Source organism: Corythoichthys intestinalis, chromosome 9, assembly GCF_030265065.1.
Source record: "Corythoichthys intestinalis isolate RoL2023-P3 chromosome 9, ASM3026506v1, whole genome shotgun sequence".
Taxonomy (NCBI): Eukaryota; Metazoa; Chordata; class Actinopteri; order Syngnathiformes; family Syngnathidae; genus Corythoichthys; species Corythoichthys intestinalis.
The window spans coordinates 10,406,414-10,429,417 of NC_080403.1; the positions used below are offsets into that span (position 1 = coordinate 10,406,414).

Here is a 23,004-nt window from a genome sequence, read left to right on the forward strand (position 1 = left end):
TTTAAATGAAATTGATATAGTGACAGTAAGAAAATATAGTATTTTGGCAAATTTTGTATTATGTTTCTGGAAACATTGTGCCAACATGTTCAGTTTCCTTAACTTTTTCTACCAGGCCATTTGATATCTTTATACTAATTGCTATATTTGCCAACTGTATGGCCTTAGCTGTCTATGTACCTTTTCCGGAAGATGATTCCAACTCCACAAACCATGACTTGGTAAGTAGTGTGTATTTATTAATATGGTGTTATCATAACACATTTCACTGTGTTTGCAGACAATCAATGTTGTGCATGTTGTGGGCATTCTCTATTCAGGAGAGTGTTTGCCTTCTAATTCCACTTGTCATCTTCCGTGTTATTGTATACTTTGTGATGCGGGAGTTTCAAGTGCTGAAGCGTGAGAAAGAGAACAGTCACCCAGCCTGGTTTAGCTTACAGCAGCTTACTCAGCTCCACTGATGGCACTTTGTCACACTACATTCACCTTTGGAGAAGTGTGCGAAGGCTCTTTGCAAACACATACCCCTACACACAAGTGTTTGTCTCACACGGGGTGGTCAACCTACCTGCCGTGTGACTCACACTTTGGCAGCATGCTGATGCCACTTCCAATAGCGTAACCGCCTTGAAACGGCTCACACGGGATAGAAAACAATTACAGATTGGTGCTTCGTTCTTCTGTTTTATCTCCATCAGATTTTGTTATCATGTAATTTCTTTCAAATTTTGTTGTGAGAAAGTTCTCTTTTGCGCAATGCTCATTCACCATGTCTGAGTGGTAATGTCGTAGCTGAGTGACCCCGACTGGGCCTGAGTGCACCCTCCAAATGGCAGACCAATTGCTATAATGCCTTCCTTGCACCAGTGCAATTTAGTTGTAGTGTTTTATGACGCATAAAAAGCTTATACGGTCTGTCTGCAGACATTTAGAATGTTCTCAAAAGGTTTAAATGAGCGCACAAGCATCTTAGATGAGGGTTACCTGCCAACAGTCAAGACCAGAGGGAGGGTCTCTGTCTGTTATTTAGTTGCACCTGCTGTGAAAAGATCGACTAGGGCTTAAGTGTACTTAAGAAAAGCAAGGTGTGCTACTTCTCTCCTGTTTACTTCCTGCAGGGTGACCTCAAGGTGTTTGTTTACATAGTGGTGTTGCATCAGGGCAAAGTAGGCCATCAAGGGCATTACTTAATGCATACAGTGTGATGTACAGTGTGTTGTCAGGCTCAATGTTTGCAGGAGATGGACGGTGCTTGTGGCCTAATTGTAGGTGACAACAGAGCAAGGTCAAAAGAATGGAATCTTTGGCTTTTTCCTGAGAAGTGTTGAAGAATTTGTTGAGACACGTTTTTTGCTTTTTTTTTAAAAAAATATCGAAAAACGACACACTGGCCTGAGGATACAATTTAAACGATGTTATTCCATCACGAATAACGCTAAGAATTTTTATTATGAGCAAATTACAAAATTTTCTCAATTGTCTATTGGTGCATTCCATTCTATTAATAACCCTCTAAATTGAAATTATTAATTTAACTGTTTTCAAATATGAACATTAAATAAGATTAATAGTGAATGCTTAGAATTTTTTGTTATGTCAATTGAGAAGCTGCCTGGTGTGATTTCCACATAAAATTATGTGCATGGATAAGCAGTAGTCTGATGTTCATAGATGCTTTTTTACAGCTTATGGGGCGTTTACATGGTGACTCTGCGACACCAGGATTGTGTTGCAGAATGGCCTTGCCTTTTCATGGTGATGATGAAAACGGACACAAACTTTTAATTCCGGCCTCCAAATAGAAATGATTCGATTGCGGGGATTGCTCCACAACTAGGCTTGTGCCGGTTACCGGTTCAAGGTATACCTTGGTATGAAAACGTCAAGGTTTCAAAACCGCTCAAATTTTCCGTCATACCGTCCCTACGGTATTAGCAATTTTTTATGTCCCAAAAATACATTTCCCTCACTTGCAGCTGTAAGGCTCAACCCTCCCTCACCGGTTGTTGCTTAATGTTAGTAAGTCAGCTGTGCTACATGATGGCTGGAGGAGATCAAACTCCTGAACTTTTTTCCCCCATCAAAAAAACCTAAATAGCTGGTATGGGAATTAGGGCTGTCCCAACCAACTAATGTCTTCCTGATTAGTCAGCTGACTATTTTTACGATTAGTCGACTAATCTAATAATTTTTTTTTTTTTTTTTTACTAATTTAATAATGAATTTTTTGTTGAGGCTTATTAATTCACAGAAAACATTTTGGAACACCTAAATTCTTTATTAACGTATAAATAAAAAACAGAAATATCAATAATAAATCACAAACAATGAGGTCAAATGCTGCTGCCATTAACTAGTGCGAAAAAATGAAACGGAAACACTGTGACTTCACCTTTTTAGCAGGAGTCATAACAATTCTTACTCTTTTTGTGGTATTTCTATATTGTTCTAAATGTTAAAATGAATTGCAATGGGCCTCATGTCCCGGACAATCATTTTCAGAATACTTTGAGTGAGTTCAGATGTGTGTGCATTCCACATTTTTTGGGGAGGGGAAAACTGTTCAACTTTTGTTTGTTTTAACCTGAGAATAGATAAAGCAGAGGGCACACTGAAATATTACCACAATTATTTTGAATGAAAGGCACACATTGTCTTAGTAAGAAAAATTCAATATATAGTATTAATTTCATAGTATACTACTATTTGTATATATACATTAATACTTTATAATATAAAGTAACTAACATTATTGCAGTCATGGATTATAGTAAGCAGACCAGTGCTGTGTTTCCATATATACTGTATTTTTTAGTGCTGCAACGATTAATCGATTAACTCGAGTATTCGATTTGAAACAAATATTCGAAATAAATTTTGTTGCTTGGAGTATTCGTTTAATTACAGTGGCGTTGTAATTGTTTATTTTGAAAGTGTTTGCATTTCATTTTATTGATTAGAGTGGATACAGTACCCTCTGGTCTGCCTCATTTCATATGGCTGAATCCAACTGTTCCCTGTTCAGACCAACGTAAGCTCAGTTTTTGTTTGCATGTTTTATTTTTAATGCATTCGTAATTTAGTTTATAGGTATATTTAGCTTTTTTTTTTGTGGGAATGTGTGTCTGAACCATTTGCTAGGAGCATTGCAAAAAAAAAAAAACGTTAGCATTTTATAGCATTTAAGCTCACGGACTTTTGCTATGTAAGTTCGCCAATTGTTCTTCTGTTGTACATAGATCCTTATTTTTTTTTTTTTATACCGTTTGTGGCTCAGCTCAGGTATTTTAATTTTTCATGTTCCTTATCCGATTACTCGATTATTTGAACTAACTAGTTCATCGATTAATCGACTACTAAAGTAATCAATAGCTGCAGTCCTTATATTTTTATTATCTTATGTATATTTTTTTCCCAAGTGGGTGCTCCCATGATCCTAATAAATACAATCTGCATGCTTTGCTCAGAGATGTCGAAATCTACAGCTTACGGGAGCAGCAGCAGAGTAGATTAAAAACGTGAAGTACGTGGGGAAAAAACTTAATGATGCACGTTGATACGACGCACATAAAGGCAACTTCAATTTTAAAAAATCATTAGAAAGTTGTATGGACTTACAATCCGCTAGCTTGTTGTTTCTTGTTGTCTTCCAAAATTACACCTCGGTGACAGGGCCTCAAGTGTTCGTTCATAGCCGACGTGCTACTGTGGTATGCGAGCTCAGCTTGGCAAAGAGCACACACAGTGGCACCCTCCATATTTTCCTTGAAATAATTCCAGGCTCTGGCCATTCTGGTCCACTCTTTTGGCTTTATGCCGCTTTGACCCCTTGCACCGCGAGTGCCCGCCATTCTAAACTTTATCCGTATGTAATGTTTTTTTTTTAACCTGTCATTACCCGTCAACGGTATGTTTTGCCCATCGACGCATTTACGTCATCGATGCCGTCGACAACATCGACTAGTCGGGACAGCTCTAATGGGAATACTTAGGCTATAGAAAAGTTACAGACGGCCGCAGCTTTGAGGGGGTCCAACTGATATGTAAAACACGTTTGCGGAGGGTGGCTGCCGAGGAGGCAATACCTCCAATATGATTTCATATTTATTCAAAATTAAAGGTTAGTAAACACTGTCATTTAATTTTATTTAGAATATTTCAGTTATTTTTTATTTTTGTATTTATTTATTTTAACTTAACACTATACTTATGTTCCAATTTACTAATATATTTTGCAAAATTAAAATCCTGTTCAATGGAAAAAAGGTTTTTTTTTAAAACCAAGATTTCTCAAATTAACACATTTTAGAGCTGTAATTGCAATACAGTGATACCATGAAACCATGATATTTTTGCTTAAGGTTATCATACCATCAGAATGTCATACTGGCACATGGCTGCGAGTAAACATTCAAAACAGAAAAGATGGCAGAACGTCGACTTTATTTTAATGTTTTTATAATTCCTTTAATTTAAATATATGTTTGCGTTTTTGTGCCTCTTTAAGCAAGGAAAAAAAAACGCAGGGACGCCATTGCTTAGAGTGGGTGGGTATGTTGTCTTACGGGCTGAAGAAGTTGTTGTCAAGGAAGTGCATCACTGGCTGTCGCCTTGTAAAACTGCATTGTTACATCGTTTTCAAGCGGAATTGCGACATCAATCGAATGGAGACGGAACCAAGAAGGAACCATGTACTGTAAATGCAAACACAAAATGTGTTGTATTCTTGGAGCATCACCATGTAAACGGCCCCAAAGTGCTTGTTAGATGCTGCGAGTTGTGCACTTTTGTTTGCCAACATCAGTTCATAAAATGATGACTCGTGCATCCATTTCAGATAAGTAAAATCTCAACATAACCCATGAAACAAAAATAGAAAATAGTAATGCTCTCATCTCAATTTACTCACAAATTGATTTACTCAGCATGAAATCTAGGCCTGTTTAATTACTCATGCACACAAAGCTCATATGCCGGTGCTCAAAGTAAGCCATGACTTATTCTCTACAGGTATAGCGTGTTGCAACAATGGCAAAGCCAGCATTAACAAATCCAGAAATGACTAGAGAGACCTTTCCCACAAAATTGCCTTGCATTCCAACTCCTGATTAAATTGAGAATTGTGGCACATATTTAACAATGTCTGTGAATTGCAAGAGCTTGTGCACACGCAGGGGAATGCGTGACTGTGAGCAAGCCATAGTTGAGATGTGAACATGGAAAATAATGTTTTTCGCAAATTATATTAGTGAATTTATACAAAAAAACACTTTTTCATACACACAAAACACATTCCTGTACACACAGAACAAAACACACTTTTTTGCTCGGTATTTACTCTTACACAAACGGTATTTCCTGTTATGGTCATGCAAATATGGCACAAATCTAACACCATATGCCATTTACAAATTCTAGAATATGTTTTTTCATCTATCAAAGCCAGTGATAAGCAGTAGGGGTGTGTATTGCCTCATATCTGGCGGTACGATTCGTATCACGATTCACAGGTCACGATTGGATTCGATCCCAAATAATCCCAATATTACATTGTAAAAGGATTATTGCGATGTTTGCATATCACTTTAGAAAAAAATTAATCAAAATGGGCATAAAAGTACATTTAAATCAATTTATTCTTAAAACCTCATCCAGCACACAAGTAAACATGTTTTTATGTTTGAACAACATATGGCTTTCATTATAAAATTTTCCCTTTTTTAGTGCAAATCTGCATTAGTGAAAACCAAGTTTAGTCCAAACCTGCTTAAATGCAGGATTCTAAACATGGAAACAAACAAAAAAAATCTTAGGGGATGTATAGCATGTCAATAATAAACGGTAATTAAAAAAAAAAGTCAGGTCAAAACAATGGTTTAAGCATTCAGGTACACCAACCACCACAAGGCTGTCTTGCAATGTGTGCACGCAAGTTTGTGGTGTTTTCGCAGTATGTCATTTTTGCATTGCACAGCTTGCATATGGCATGGTTCTTGTCACACTCCATGCCTCCGTTTTTGCAGTAAAAACCAAAATGAGCCCAAATTTCAGACTTATAAAGGTGCTTTGGGGATCGTTTATCTCCATCTCCGTCATGTTGAAACTTTGCTCTGTGGCGTCAAACCCCGTAAAACTAACGTGTTAAGAAGCCACCCAGGATAACTCTCATGATATGGTGCTGTTACTTCAGCAGATTGCAAGGCAAGGCTGCTGTGCTGTGCCAACTAGTGGACGTGAGTAGAAGTGCAGCCACTGTATTATTTATTTCCACCCAAAACACACGTGATACTGACAGATTTTGAATCGATACGAGAATTGCGTAATGTAATATCACGATATATCTCAGAATTAATTTTATAGAACACCCTAAATAAGTAGTGAACAATCAAATGCTCATGTTGTGGCACATAATGGCACTCAGGTTGGGAACATCTGTACCAAACAGAAAATTCCTAAGAATGGACGAATTGTTTCTCTTCACATTTTAATTGAAAGAACATTTGAAGTCTGCGGGACTCATTTTTTCCATTACTAACACCATTTAAGGGGAAAATGTAATCGATTCCACCAACCAATACTTTCCCATCTTACTGAACATCACATGACAATAATTTATTGCAGTGAATGAGCAACTTAGTCGATTATCAGTTTTCCGCAACACGCATACACCATCTTGTGAACATCTTCTTAGCTGATAGGCCTGAATGTCAGCTGACACCAATGTCATACTGATAAACATGCACCCGAAGACAAGAGCACCATGTGTGAGGATGAGATAAGATACTTTGAGCAAGCACCATCTTAGCCCTCAGTGACAGATACTAAATGAAAACATGCCACTATATTAAAATACTCTGATTTGTACTAATTTGACCTCATTATATTCAGAGTATTATGCTGCTTCATGTGTATGTGGTTAAATTGCTCAGTGAAAGAGTAGTTGTTTCCCAAACCAAAAGTTGTGGGTTTGGTCTACTGGTGACTTTGTCTAAGTATCCTTGAGCAAGATACTGAACTCCACGTTGCTCCGGATGTTGCGTCATCAGTAGGTGAATAAGGTGACATTCACTACGCACGGATACTTTTATGCGAATTAAAAGCCTAATCAGAATAAAAATGCATCATATACACATCCCATGCGTAATAATCTCAACCCAACCGAGACCATCAATATTCTAAGGGATTTATGTCGATTGATAATCCGATCGGCGTACTTGAAAACATCTTTACTGCGCATGTCTGTGACGTCAGTATGTGATTCCTGAAAGCTAGTAGAAGCATAGCGAGAAGAAGACAGGGAAAGCGCGGGACTAAATGGGTCTGTTTCTGAGACGAGCACTTTGCTGGAGATATAAAAGATCTTAAAATTGTTGAAAGACTTGATGGTAAAAAAACGGGAGAAATAGAGAATGTAACGCTAACGTTTAATATAGAAATGCACGGAGCGATATTTTGTTGACACTCAAGTCAGAACTGCTTGTTGCCAGTACTACCTCGCAGTTTCTATGTGCGTGAAAGTGTGGCGTGCGCACGTACGGAAAACGATATGAAAATGGGCGCGCCGGGGTTAATGTACAGTGGGGCGAATAAGTATTTAGTCAACCACCAATTGTGCAAGTTCTCCTACTTGAAAAGATTAGAGAGGCCTGTAATTGTCAACATGGGTAAACCTCAACCATGAGAGACAGAATGTGGAAAAAAAAAAAAAACAGAAAATCACATTGTTTGATTTTTAAAGAATTTATTTCCAAATTAAAGTGGAAAATAAGTATTTGTCACCTACAAACAAGCAAGATTTCGGGCTGTCAAAGAGGTCCAACTTCTTCTAACGAGGTCTAACGAGGCTCCACTCGTTACCTGTGTTAATGGCATCTGTTTTAACTCATTATCGGTATAAAAGACACCTGTCCACAATCTCAGTCAGTCACACTCCAAACTCCATTATGGCCAAGAACAAAGAGCTGTCGAAGGACACCAGAGACAAAATTGTAGACCTGCACCAGGCTGGGAAGACATAATCTGCAATAGGTAAAACGCTTGGTGTAAAGAAATCAACTGTGTGAGCAATTATTAGAAAATGGAAGACATACAAGATCACTGATAATCTCCCTCGATCTGGGGCTCCATGCAAGATCTCACCCCGTAGCGTCAAAATAACAAAAAAAAAACGGCCCAGAACCACACGGGGGGACCTAGTGAATGACCTACAGAGACCTGGGACCACAGTAACAAAGGCTACTATCAGTAACACAATGCGCCGCCAGGGACTCGAATCCTGCACTGCCAGACGTGTCCTCCTGCTGAAGCCAGTAGACGTCCAGGCCCGTCTGCGGTTCGCTAGAGAGCATTTGGATGATCCAGAAGAGGACTGGGAGAATGTCTTATGGTCAGATGAAACCAAAATAGAACTTATTGGTAGAAACACAGGTTCTCGTGTTTGGAGGAGAAAGAATACTGAATTGCATCCGAAGAACACCATACCCACTGTGAAGCGTGGAGGTGGAAACATCATGCGTTGGGGCTGTTTTTCTGCAAAGGTACCAGGACGACTGATCTGTGTTAAGGAAATAATGAATGGGGCCATGTATCGAGAGATTTTAAGTGAAAATCTCCATCAGCAAGGGCATTGAAGATGAGACGTGGCTGGGCCTTTCAGCATGACAATGATCCCAAACACACAGCCAAGGCAAAAAGGAGTTGCTTCGTATGAAGCATTTCAAGGTCCTGGAGTGGCCTAGCCAGTCTCCAGATCTCAACCCCATAGAAAATCTGTGGACGGAGTTGAAAGTCCGTATTGCCCAACGACATCCCCAAAACACTAGAGATCTGCATGGAGGAATGGGCCAAAATACCAGCAACAGTGTGTGAAAAGCTTGTGAAGAGTTACAGAAAACGTTAGGCCTCCGTTATTGCCAACAAAGGGTACATAACAAAGTATGGAGATTGAGATGAACTTTTGGTACTGACCAAATACTTATTTTTCACCATGATTTGCAAATAAATTCTTTAAAAAATCAAACAATATGATTTTCTGTTTTTTTTCCCACATTCTGTCTCTCAGGGTTGACGTTTAGCCATGTTGACAATACAGGCCTCTCTAACATTTTCAAGTGTAAGAACTTGTTCAATTAATGGTTGACTAAATACTTATTGGCCCCACTGTATGTGTGTGGCAACGTTTGAGGCCACTGGTCGTGTTTGCGTTCGCTGCAATAAAGCCACTAGTTAAGTGTTAAGGGATATTTTTAACTTATATACTTATATACTTATATAAATATCAGTCTTTGAACTTGAATATGATGACGTTTCTTTCCACAGGAGTGCACTTTCACAAAAATGTTTATTTTTCAAAAGCTTACGGAGAAAACATTTTACACATATTCTTTTGCCCATTATTTTAGAGCAGTGTTTTTCAACTGGTGTGCCGCGATGGTGTGCAGTGATTGTCAGGTGTGCCGTGAGAAATTAACCAATATCGCATTTTTTCTCGTCGGGTGGAGTTGCAGTAGGAAGGAAGGAATAGGTAGAAAGTGCTCGGTCGTGTGCAGATGAGCGAGGTATTGCTCTTGTTGCGTTAAAGAACTGTTCGGATTACTAGCCATTGGCCACCTTGCTGTGCGCGTGTGGACCACAACGTGTCTTCTGTACATCATTTGATTAGACTCGTCAAGTGTCGATTTACACGGAAGTGTCTTTTCCATTTTATCCATATGTGACAACCGTCATTCCTCCCCGTGTTTTATTCCAACACATTGTCGAGGACAGCATGGTGGCTGATGGCTAGAAATTCGAGCAGTTCTTGAACGCGACACAAGCAGCTACGTCATCTCCAAGCGAAACGCGTCTCTTCAAAACAAGTCGATGGACTATTTTGTTCGCTTTCAAAAAAAATCCACAGAGAAACAGACAACTTTTTTGAGAAAAATTACAAGGTTAAATAAGGAAGCCCTCAAAGTCAGTTACCTTGTTGCTGAACTTGTTACTAAATCCAAAAAGTTCCAACACTATGGCAGAGATATTAATACTACCTGCCTGCAACGCAAGTCTCAGTGAGATGTTCGGCGTGGTAAAGACATTGCTAAAGTCCCTCTTTCCGATGATTCTGAGCTTTTCAAGCCCAACTGCTATAAAAAAAAAAATAAATAAATAAAAACATAGAGACAGTGTTTCCCCTAGGATTTTTTGAAGCTGCGGTGGTGGGCTGCATCGGAGTCGGACTGCCTCAACATGTCGTGCCACGGCAAAATTTCGTCATATCATGACTTTTTTTTTTTTCACATTTTGTTTCCAAAAAAGAACCATAACAAAGATCTATTTGAAATATTTCATGAGCCAGGCTAATGTCGTTGCTCTCATCTACGGTTCATGTACGTAAAATGCGTAGCTGATTACAGTTACATTACCCTATAATACGACTGTTTTTTTTTTCGTAGCAATAATATGACTTACATTTCGTATTTCTTATTTTTCCTTTTATTTGGCCCTAATAAGTACTACATTAACACAACAATAATAGTACTTCTGTTAATGGACCAATGGCGTAGGTTTGCATAGGGACGTTAGGGACATAACACTAGGAACTTTTCAGGATGCTCAAATTGTCCCCACCAAATTTTAAGCAACCTTTTTGCATTATATAAAGAGTTCAGTTATAGAGGTCATTTAGACTGTCTTCACATATTTTGTAAGGATAGAAGTGACTCTATGATTATTAAGTCAATTACTTTCCTTATGTTCAGACTTACACTGACATCATTTTTTCCCCTCAATCGCACGTTTGATTGGCAGTTGACTAAATTCCCTTGTTTTCAATCTACTAGAAATAAGTGAAATTATCTGCCAGTGCTTTAAGTAAATTTCACTCAGTTGTCTTGAAATAAGATTATTTTCAGATAGCTATTTTTTTAAACACACTTATTTTAAGCAACAACTATATATATATATATATATACTGGACTGTCTCAGAAAATTAGAATACACAATATTCTAATTTTTTGAGACAGTCCTGTATATACAGGACTGTCTCAGGAAATTAGAATACACAATATTCTAATTTCCTGACTGTCTCAGGAAATTAGAATACACAATATTCAGGACAGTCAGGAAATTAGAATATTGTGTATTCTAATTTCCTGAGACAGTCCTGTATATATACACACAGGACTGTCTCAAAAAATTAGAATATTGTGTATTCTAATTTTCTGAGACAGTCCAGTATATATATATATATATATATATATATATATATTCTTTTTTTTTTTTTTTTTTTTTTAATAACTCTTTTGCACGGCGTGGCGGCTTTTATTTTGGTGTAGCGGTGCGCCACAATAATTAATATGTATGGGAAACCGTGAGAGAGATTGAGAGCTGTTGACGAAGATTCCTGCCAGGATATCGGCTTTGTTTTCACCTAAACAGGCTCAAGCTTCACACCGAGTAAGTATAAATATTGAGAATTTTTTTTATAATTAAATATACTGTACAGAAAGTAATTTTGGACATTTTTTTTTGTGGTGTGCCGTGAGGTTTTTTCCAATGTAAAAACGTGCCATGACTCAGAAAAGGTTGAAAAACACTGTTTTAGAGTGTCTTATGCTGCAGGCATTTTTACATGTTATTGAGCTCCCACTAATGGGCTAACCTGGTGCAGAATATCAAACAAACACACAAAAAAACAACAACTTGTAAAACCCAGTCCAGATTAGCAGCGGGTACAGTATGAAATCAGAAACAGTTTTTGTTGAGGAAAATGATTATAGCTGCCTTCTCAGGCAGTTAGCGTGAGCTTTCTGGAAAGATAGTGTGTTCAGCAGTGGAGAACATACGTTCACTGGGTGTAGATGTAGCTTGAATTCATAAATATGAGAAACCGGGAAAAGTCACAAATATTACATAGGGGTAAAGTAGCTGTGAGCCGCTCCACACTTTACATACATGCTATTTAGCTGGGAGCTACGACAAAGCATTAGTATAAATTCTTCTGTTGATTATAATTTGATAATCATTCAGAACTGTTGATTTTAACGGCGGCGGCAACGCGCTACGTAAAGTACGTAGCTGCTTATATAGCCTATATAGACTGAAAGGTCTACTGCTTTAAGATGGCGGCTGTTTACTAACGCTGGCGAGTCTATCATTTCCCATCTAGTTCTCTGTACGTGTGCTAACGCTGCCGAGTCTGTCATTTTGCATCTAGTTCTATATACATGTGATATCTACTGTTGCCCGACCTAATAATACGACTTATTCTCGTACTATTCCATCCGTCCGTCTGTCTGTCCGTCCATCCATCCACCCATCCATCCATCCATCCATCATCTACTGCTTAATCCGTGGTCGGGTCACGGGGACAGCAGAAGACGTACGTTATTTATTGTTCTACTTACCTGGTTCTGACTGGTTAGAGGACTGGTGCAGCGTGTCAAATACGCGGCACTCAGCTATGCGCTACTTGGCACGTGTATTTCATGAAGCCTAGGTGTTCAATCATATTGGTCGGGCAGCCACCTTTACATGATATAGCTGTGTTGCTAATGTTGCACTGAGCTGACTTGTCATTTTTCTTTGTGAAGTTGTTGAGACAAACTTTTGAGCGCTGCAGCACCGTGTCCATGGTTGAAATCAAGTTGCAATGCACAAACATACGCTTCATGTGGCTTCTTCTTCGTGGTTTTTGGCAGGTATTTTTTTCCGACTGGCGGTCAGGGCACCGAAACATGGAATCGAAATTTTAAAAATTCGAACGGTTCCAGGAGCATTGGAGTGTTAGTCCTGGATCCCATCGATGTTCCATGCCCAACCCTAATAACAAGCTTCTTCTTCTTCTCCTACTATTTCCGGTATATTTGACCAATCTGCTCAAGTCCTAATCGGATCAATATTTTTAGTGTCCATGTAAACAGTGCATCCGATGATTATTTTAATCCATACACTGACCGGATTAAGGAAGTTTTGTCCGTGTAAACGTAGCCACTGTCAAAGTGCTTTGAGTGCCTTGAAAGTGGCATTGCAATACAAGTGAAAACCCATTTACCATGCATGTACGTATACTCTCATATTCAAATTACTTGTGCGATCTGCAGGCATTTCCATAGTGACTATTTTGAGTGTAATCAAACTCAATGGCAAACTTGGTACAGTAAGCGGTGATACATAATGGAACATGAGGTTGGTTTTGATGAGGATAATTACTTTTTGTTTATTTTGCACAAATGGAGACAGAGTTGACATAAGTTTTGCTTTCCTTTGCAAATCCTTAACACTTGCAATTTTCCTCTGCCTCTGTTATTGTTGTTTTTCTATTGCATCTTTTTAAACACTTCATAGTTTGACTTGCCAATTTTAGCAGCATTACAGTGCTTGCACAGGACTTTATTTTAATTCTGCACTGTCAACACTGATGCGCATAATAAACAAGCGATAATGCTGCAGAGGCTGAACATTGAGAGCAGGTGCGGTAGCGGTTAAGTTAGATGTTCTGCTCTGAAGCCTCGCAGGTGGACTGAGGCATGCTATGAAACCTGAAGGGAGCAGGTGGGAGGCCTGATGAGCGAGGCAAGGATCACATTACATGACAGGCTGAGACACAAGCATGGTGTTTTGACACAAAACGTGGTGTAACGTTTCATTATTATAGACATGTAGACGTGTCAATTATAATTAAACACCTTTTATCATACACAAGCTTGTTGTCTTTTACATGTGCAGTGCAATTGTTTTTATTAGGACTGTCACTTTAACATGTAACTTTGAATGATTAATTATTCTGAAAATTGGTGTGTCATTACAATTAATCTTGAAATAATTATATAACAATACAGTTGCATCATCATTAAATTTTACTCAGGTGTAAGAATTTTATAACTGGCCCTTTGGAGGACCGATGGTCACTTCACCAGTGTGTCACCAGTCAAAGCGAAAGTGAGGTGACAACAGGGATAGACCGCTTCGGTTGGTGACTGAGGCAAGGGAATTGTTGCTAAGACATTTGAATGTCAAGTTTACTAAAAAATAAAACAGAGCAAAACAACAACAACAAAAAAGAAAAACACACAGATGAGACTGTCAACAAAACAAGGTAATTTGTAGCTTTTATAAAAAAGCAAATTTTCGTATCACCGAAGTATGCATGTGCCGGTTACCGGTTTCAAAGTTTACCATGGTATGAAAACTTCACTCTTTCAAAACCACTCAGATTTTCCGTCATAGCTTAGTACGGTATTAGCTAAGCCTGAACGATATATTGTTTAAACATCGGCATCGCGATGTGCGCGATAGTCCCATCACAAGGACGTGCGATAGTTTTTTTTTTTTTATCCACATACGCCTGGCTTTTTGCTCTGCGCACAGCCTCACACCCTCCCTCTCCCAGCTCTTTGAACCTCACAGTCACTGCAGCACTTGCTTATTAAAGTTAACGATGCTAGTTGTCTTTGATCTTGCCAAAGAAGCGGACATCACAGTGCAGCAAGTGTCAATCATCGTTTAACTTGTTAAACAGTTTCTGCAAGGAAGCCGCTTTGGAATGAATGTGTGTGTGTGTGGAGACGTTCTAGACGTATAAAATAAATGCCAGAAGTGATCATGAGGCGTTTGTAATTTCTACATGTCACTCCAAAAGTCACAGGCTAAGGTAGATAAACAGAAGTATTTAATAAAGCCAGGCATTTTACTACTATAGTACTTTATTCTTGTTAAAAAATGATTTGATTGGACAGTTATGTTTAAAACTGATCATATTTATTACATTTGAAGTGCTTAAAACCATTTATCTATCTATAGCTATCTATCTATATATCTATCTATATATCTATACATATATATATATATTAGGGCTGTCAAACGATTAAAATTTTTAATCGAGTTAATTACAGCTTAAAAATTAATTAATCGTAATTAATCGCAATTAATCGCAATTCAAACCATCTATAAAATATGCCATATTTTTCTGTAAATTATATATTCTGTAGAATAAATTGTTGGAATGGAAAGATAAGACACAAGATGGATATATACATTCAACATACGGTACATAAGGACTGTAGTGGGCATTTCACTCTACTGTCATTTAAATCTGTCTATGCTGTCCTCATTCCGAAGCGTCTACTTTTTCCAAAGCTAGACAGCTAACGAACGACGCCTTAATAATCAGACTTCTTCCTTTTTCATCTCATTTATTAATAAAATGGCCTCAAACCATTGTCCTCTTTAGACCGTTGTAAAACTACAAAAAAAAAAGTACACAAGCATTGCATTAGCAACAACGTTAGCTTAGCACGCTATACAGGTTCACTAAACATAAACAAAAAGCGTCTCATACAAAAAATATAACATTTCGCTTACTAACATAATATGTACATTCTTTACAACAACCATACTTACGGACAAATCTTGTCCAAGGATCATATAAGCACAACATTACAACGTAGGCGTCAGCCCGAGATGTCGTGCAGCCATATTGAACTGGCAAGAAAACAATTAACCATGTCGCAAAGCCACCACAAGAGTTCGCTGTTAGACAGCACAAAAAGCCTTGCTGTAAAACTTACCAAAAGGCAGAATACTGTCTGAGCGGGACATGTGCGTTAATTGCGTCAAATATTTTAACGTGATTAATTTAAAAAATTAATTACCGCGCGTTAACGCGATAATTTTGACAGCCCTAATATATATATATATATATATATATACACACACACACACACACACACACACACACACACACATTTTTAAAAATCATCCTTTGGGGAAAAAGTGAGAAAAAAATATATTTTTCTTTTTTTATTCTTTATTCTTTCCTATGCTAAATCTGAATAAATACAATGAGCACACACACAAAAAAATAAAAATTTAGGGGGCGGGGTGCGCAACTTAGCGGTTTTTCACTTATCGCGGCGGGTTCTGGTCCCCATTAACCGCGAAAAACGAGGGATCACTGTACACTGTGGTCATGGTGAGTCATCCAAAGTGTTTCCAAACAGCTATTCAAGTCATCTAGTGAAAATTTCTTTAAAAAAAATATATTTTTTTTAATATCGCAATATAATATTGCAAACCCCTAAAAAATCGCAGCAATAGTTTTTTCCAATATCGTTCAGGCCTAGAATTAGCTATTTTTTATATACCAAAAATGCAACAAGAAAAGGAGCGGATGCGCTCACCCCTCTCCCTCCTGTGTCTGTCAGTGACGCTATTATGTCTGTGCTGTAGATTAGAGTTGATACATTGGCTGAAGGTGGCGAAACGTCACTTGAGCTCCCCCCCACCAAAAAAAAAAAAAAAAGTCGCTAGTACTTTTGCTACCGAAAAGAAACAGATGGCTGCGGCTCAGAGGATGAAGGACAGCTGTCGTGCAAGACATGCATGTGGAGGGTTGTTGTAAGGCGGGGCAACACCTCAAACATGATTTCACATTTAGGTGACCATCATCCGTCACTATACACAAAATTTAATGTAAGTAAACGCTGTCATGAACGTTTCTCTGATAAAAATGGTTTAATTCCTTGGAAAAACAACTGAAACGCTAAAACTCAGCAAGGAAACTAAACGAATGAGGGCGCTGCGTGCGAAAAAGCTTGCCTTTGTTACATCTCTTCAAGGTACTGATGCTTGCTTCCTTGCCAACAGTAAAATGGGTTTAAAACTGTGTTTTGCACTGTTTTGGTTCATTTTACAAATACAAGAACTACGGGTTGTGGCTCTATGAAGTCCAATTTATCAAATTCAGTAAAGTACCCCTTGACGTGTCAGTGGGACTTAAATGCACAAAATGTGCGTTTGCATGCGGATAATCAGCCAAACAGTTGAAAAATGTCTCCTTTTTACAAAATACCCTGCTACGTGTGGAAAAGGCCTCAGGCAGGGGGGAGGAAATTATGAACAGTTTGAAATAGCAGTCAGTGTTACTACAGGACCTTCAGGCGCGTATGCTCAAAAATTAACAAACACAAACATTAGAGTAAGCGTAGTAGACTATCTGAAATTAATTGTGGGTTATTTGGATGCACTTTATATCATGGCAAGTGTGCATTCACTGCCATTTGTCATGATTTCAATGTGATTAATTATGAACACAGCCACACCCGAGTTACACAATGGCGTACACATTTTTTGTAAGTGGATTATTTTTGAATGATAAAACAAATCAATTGAATTGCACATAGACCTAATTAACGGTGTATGTATTTTTAAATTCTTTAGCTTGCTTTCAATTTTCTATGACAAAAACCTGACAGTTGGTTATGTAGACTTTTTTTTATTTTGCTTTCTGTGAGACATTCTTTTTATGTAACAATATACAAAAAAATAATTAATGATAGTTTCTTCTGTATGTGCATGTAGTCTACTGCATACTGTAAAGTAATGCGGAAGCACTGCAGAGCTGCCGCTATGTGTTATTGCATAGTCTGTCAGTCTTGTTAGCACGACCTGGTTTAATGTAGCAGCTATTTAAAAATAGACAGTAGCTTCCTCCTCTGGCAGAACACAGGGCCAAGGATGGGGGTCCCATGACCACAACTAGGCACTTTCGAGCAACAGGACATAAGGAACGAGAGGCAATTGCTTATGCATGAAAACATCGACATTCTTCATTCCTCTCTGCGTCATTGCTGCTTCTGCTTTGTCAATTTAGCTGCTGTAGTAATAAGATTACACGCATGATTTGAGTAACTGTGTCTCCTACATATTCACCTGCTCTAAGGGACAGAAAATAGTCTTCAATCCTCCTGCCTTTCGTTTAAGGTCATATCTGCCTTAGCTATGTGAGACTCAACACCGCAAGCAGTTCCTGACGAAGGTAGCTGAGACAAACAATGACCTTTTCTTGCCGAATGTGATTCATGCATCTCATCCTTTGTAAACCAGCGGAATGCAGCCGGCGCAGTGCATCTGGTGGTCTCATGTAGTCTTTGCCCGTATCACTGTTATTGCATAACTCGGGAGCTGCAGAGCTATTTATTTTACTGGGGACAAAAGGACAAAAGCATGGAGGGACAGAAATGTCCGCATGCATGCCAGCATACTGTTGATATTGCCAGTGCAGCACTCATTCATGTATCCACTTTGGTTTTGTAATCCTTAGTTGTCATTAATGCATTTATACACTATCAACATAATCAATTTAATGACTCCAAATGAGTTCAATTGCTACAAATCATTATGACACAATGTAGATTACAATGTATTAATTTACAAACATTTTCATGAAGGTAGTTTAATTTAGTGCACTCTATATTTTGCCTCAAGTGTTTTAAAACAGAATTAATAAATAGAAGTATCCACATTGTCTAATTATTCCTAGCTCTAACGCGGATACAATTCTGACGTTAGTTTAGAGCAGGGGTGTCAAACCAATTCCACAAAGGGCCGCAATGGGTGCTATTCTTTGTTCCAACAGATCCAGCACAGACAGTTCAACCAATGAAGTTTCTGCTAAAACAAGCAGCACCTGACTGCAATCAAATGATTACACTTGTAAGACATCAGATTGGTGAAAAGGTATTCATCATTCAGATTGGTTGTAATGAAATCCAGCACCCACTACAGCCCTTTGAAGACTGTTTTGACGCCCCTGGTTTAGAGTTTAGAGTTGTTACTCCTGTAATTCAAAACACTCGTATCTCAAATAATTAATACGTACTGAAATGGATGAAAATCAAATCGGGTGACAATAAATGGCCAAAAAGTATTTTATAACATGTTTCTTAGCAACACTGTTGTTTTTGGCTGCCTTTTTAATTTTCATTTTAGTCTTATGCTTTTGGACGATAATACTGATTAGTCTTAGTCATATTTTAGTCATTTCAAAAGGTGTCTAGTTTTTGTTGACGAAAATTTTGTCTAGTTTTAGTCGACATTTACTCAAAATGTTTTTGTCTGTAAAATTCAAAAGCTTTACTACAAAAATAAATAAATAGATTTCTAGCTATTTCGAATGAACATTGGCAGACGAGCTCATATTGTAGTGTCTACAACGACAACGCCTGATAATACGTAATCAGCAGAAAAACAGTACATTATTTTTCAATGAATTATACCCACCTGGACGCCACGAACTGTATGTGAAAAAAGTTGTCTGAGAGTTTAAAAGGTCGCTCGTCGTTAGCATTAGCGTAATACTAACACAAAGAGATTCCATCCAATTGAAAAAGCTCCCAAAATGTATTTTCCGAACTTTTTTTGTAGTCTCTCTCGCTATATTGTCCGGCCCATCTTTGCCTTGTATGAGAAGGCTCCTCCCCGTTAGCAGCCCCCCCTCCACTCCTCCCCCAAACTGCCTGAAGTGCGGGAGCTCTGGTGCACGAGGACCATTGCTCGTGAGTAAACACAGAGGCGGCTTGTCGGTAGAGATGTCCCGATCCGATATTTGGATCGGAACGGACGCCGATATGGGCAAAAAAATGCGCATTGGTATCGGATCAGCCGACACGGAAAAATTCCGATCCAGACTTCCGATCCAGTTTTTTTGAAAATCCGGTCCGGGTTTTTCAGCGCACCGATATACATAATCCATTCCAGTTTTTGCTTCGGTTTCCCTAAAATCCGGTCCGCATTTTACGGCACACCTTCAACACACTACATTACCGTCTCCCAATTTACCGAGAGACTTTACCGGTAAAAATGTCAGCTGTGTGCTATCATTTCACCTTAAAGGACGACAAAGACGAAGAGGCACAGTGCAACATATGCCACAATAAAGTCAAGCATGGTGGTAAAGCTGTAAGAAGTTTTAATACAACCAACCTAATCAAGCATTTAGCGACATACCACCAGAAACAATATAAGGAGTATGTTAAGAAAACCGAAGACAAAAAGAAAGGTCCTACGCAACTCACACTTACAGAAACTTTTGCTATGCGTGACAAATTGGCACTAGACAGTCCCAAAGCCCAGGGAATAACAAGAGTCATTGCAAGAATTCATTGCAAGAAGAAGAATCAAGAATTCATTCTGGATGATGAGCCATTATCTCTCGTGAGTAAAGACGCACCATCCAACACTTAAGCTGCATTCCAGAGAAGTGGGAAGTCGGATTTATCCCACTCGGATGGTACCAGTTCCGACCTCAAAGCGTTCCAAGCAAATGTAAACAACAAAGATGGCTGATCGCGACGAGGTGTTTTTTATTTTGACCATCCAAAGACATTTTGACCTCCAGCGATCAAATCGTAGAGGAAAAACGATGGCTGCGTTATAGCCCACACTGTAAACTGCCTTTTTTTAGTTACGTCCTTTGCTGATCGTCAATATAAAAACATAGCACAACAAAGATAATTCACTGTATGAGGAAAAAAAATACATGGCGTCTCAAATAAACTTGATTTACTTCATTATTGTGTTATCATTCGTTTTCTTGAGCGCCATTTTGTCCAGTGACGTCAGATTGAAACAACTTGGAAGTCGGGGTAGTTATTTTTTCGCCGACTTTGCGACTTGGACCTCCCAGTTCGAGTGGTGTTCCAATGATATTTTCCTAGTCGGAGGTCGGAAAAGTCCCACATCCCACTTTTCTGGAACGCAGCATTAGAACCACGGTACAACATGCCCAGACGTCATTACATCCTTGAGCGATTCTGCCGTGGAAGATTCGAGAACGATTCATAAACATCCAAATTCCAAATATTGAAATATGTCAAGTAAAGCGGAACTAATACACAGCGGGGTCTTCGGGACGCAATGAGAAACGGACCGCATTGCGTCCCGAGAGTAAACATCATGCTTGTCTAATAGATATCATATGTATGTAGAACTAGATGCACAATACAGACTCGACAGCGTTGGCAACACGTGCATTGAAAACTAGGTGCGTTAGTAAACAGCCGCCATCTTAAAGCAGGAGACTTCCCTTGTATGCTGTTGTAGTAAACCTTCCAAGCGAACCTAATTAACTTTTTATCTAAAATACTCCTTCATTCATTCATTTTCCATGCCGCTTTTTCCTCACGAGGGTCGCGGTAAAATACTCCTAAATCGGCAAAATCTTGACTTGAATCTATCTTCAAAACAGTTTTAAAACTTTAACATGTCAAAAGTAGACAGAAGGGAAATTATGGAATAACGGGAGAAATTTTAACAACTTTAACAGTTGATTCGCAAAATTAAATTAATTGAATGTAGTTTAAAGCTGCTGATATAGAATGGGGACTTGAGTATTATATTTACTGTTTTAAAATGTTAACTTGATACTGAGATAGTCGTTTATTTAAACCTGAGAGGCTTTTTATAAAATTTTTGTAACTAATGCACAAAACATTAAACGCATCTAATAGCTTGGAGGATTTGTGGGATTTTCCACTGACAGTTTACAATATTAGTTGCATGTTTTACTGACTGACTATGCCATTTCTGTTTGTTTTTTATAATCTTTTGTGTTTGTCACTGAATAAACAGGTCAGTTTTCTTGTTACCAACCATTGTGTGTTATTCAAACTCACCTAATTCAGCTGGCTAGTTGTTATCAAGAGTACTAAAACCCTTTTCAACATGAGTCTGACAACTAAGTAAGGAGGCTAAATAACTTTAAACTTTAATACATGCTCAGATAGGCCGGTATCTGTATCGCCCAGTATCGGTATCGGATCGGAAGTGCAAAACGATATCGGTATCGGATCGGAAGTGCAAAAACCTGGATCGGGACATCCCTACTTGTCGGTTTTAACGTCTTACAGATCCTGTTTATGAAAGTTGATTGTCAAATGCTGGTGTTGTGCAGTAATGAGCAGACGTGACTTTAATGGCGTTTGTTAACTTTTCTTATGCCCCGAGTAAATGCTCTGACAACACTCACACGCGCACACACATTAGATATCATCAAATAGCAACCTAGATGTGCTATGTTAGATCCCCCCCAAGTCCCATGCCAATGGTTGAGTGAGCCCAGAGTGATAATGGATCCATACCAGTGACTATAGATCATGCTGCAAATATTGTTAATTCAGTACGTAACACAGATGGACTCGGACCACAAATAGGATGTTTTGCTCATGTGGTAAACATAGCTGCGAAGAGAGCTGTAGCAATCAACAGTGTGCCCCGCCTCACTTTACACACAGTAAAGATTGTTCTCAGCATTTTTATACAAAATTTCTTCAACTCAGTGAGAAGTAAGCACACAAATATTATGCACTAAAAGGGATGTTTATATGATGGCATTGTTATTTTTGCTTGTTAGCAAAATATAAAAACGTAAATAAAAAAGTAACACTTGTATTGTTTATTTTGGCACATTAAATGTATTGTATCGAATCGAAAATCGTGTCCCTCGTATCGAAAATCGTACCGAAACGGGACTTAACTGTATCGTTGCATCCCTAATATCTATAAAGAATTCAGGGATTTAAGCATTCATTCACAGGAATTTTCCACGGAAAAAGCTCTTTGTTTACATATGGCGGCTGCTAATTTCCTTACAGACTAGCCTCATAGTTCGCAATATTTACGTAAACGCTACGAGTTACATTTAAAGCAACATTGCATGTTCTTTTTTGCCAAGATAACAAATCTTACCGTGTGTGCGTGTGTGCAAGCCTGGAGAGGATATTGATGAGTTGGGGGGAGGGGCGCAGCACATTCCATGAGTAACACAACCAGACACTGTTACGATGCATGCTAACACCACATAAATGTCACACATTGTGAACATGTGACATATGGCGCAAATTCGTTCTCGTCTCGTCAGGCAAAAACTGGCATTCCTCCCTGAGTCACACACACTCATACATACGGACAATGAGTGTTCAACCAACATGTTTATGGGATGTGGGAGGAACCAGGATCACCCAGAGAAAACCCACGCAGACACGGGGTGAAAATACAAACACCACACAGGAAGGCTGGAGCCTGCAATTGAACCCTTGTCTTTTGTCACATTTTGTTTCCTGCATCCTCCATTCTCGTGTCACATTTCGCCACCTACCTGGCAGAGGCGAGAGGCACCTCTGCCAGTATTAAGTCGCTCTCCTCATTTTGTCTGCGATCGATTTTAACTACCCCTCTATTATG

The 23,004-nt window shown here is 38.7% G+C and overlaps 1 protein-coding gene across 10 annotated transcripts in view; it reads left to right on the forward strand.

Annotated features, from left to right (window-relative positions):
* The window catches only part of cacna1da (calcium channel, voltage-dependent, L type, alpha 1D subunit, a), a 216,684-nt gene that overhangs the window by 27,587 nt on the left and 166,093 nt on the right, over positions 1-23,004 (forward strand). For all 10 annotated transcript variants that reach the window (XM_057846662.1, XM_057846663.1, XM_057846661.1 and 7 more), the window contains exon 3: positions 116-221. In XM_057846662.1, the coding sequence (XP_057702645.1) occupies positions 116-221 (106 nt within the window). The remainder of the gene's footprint in view (positions 1-115; positions 222-23,004) is intronic.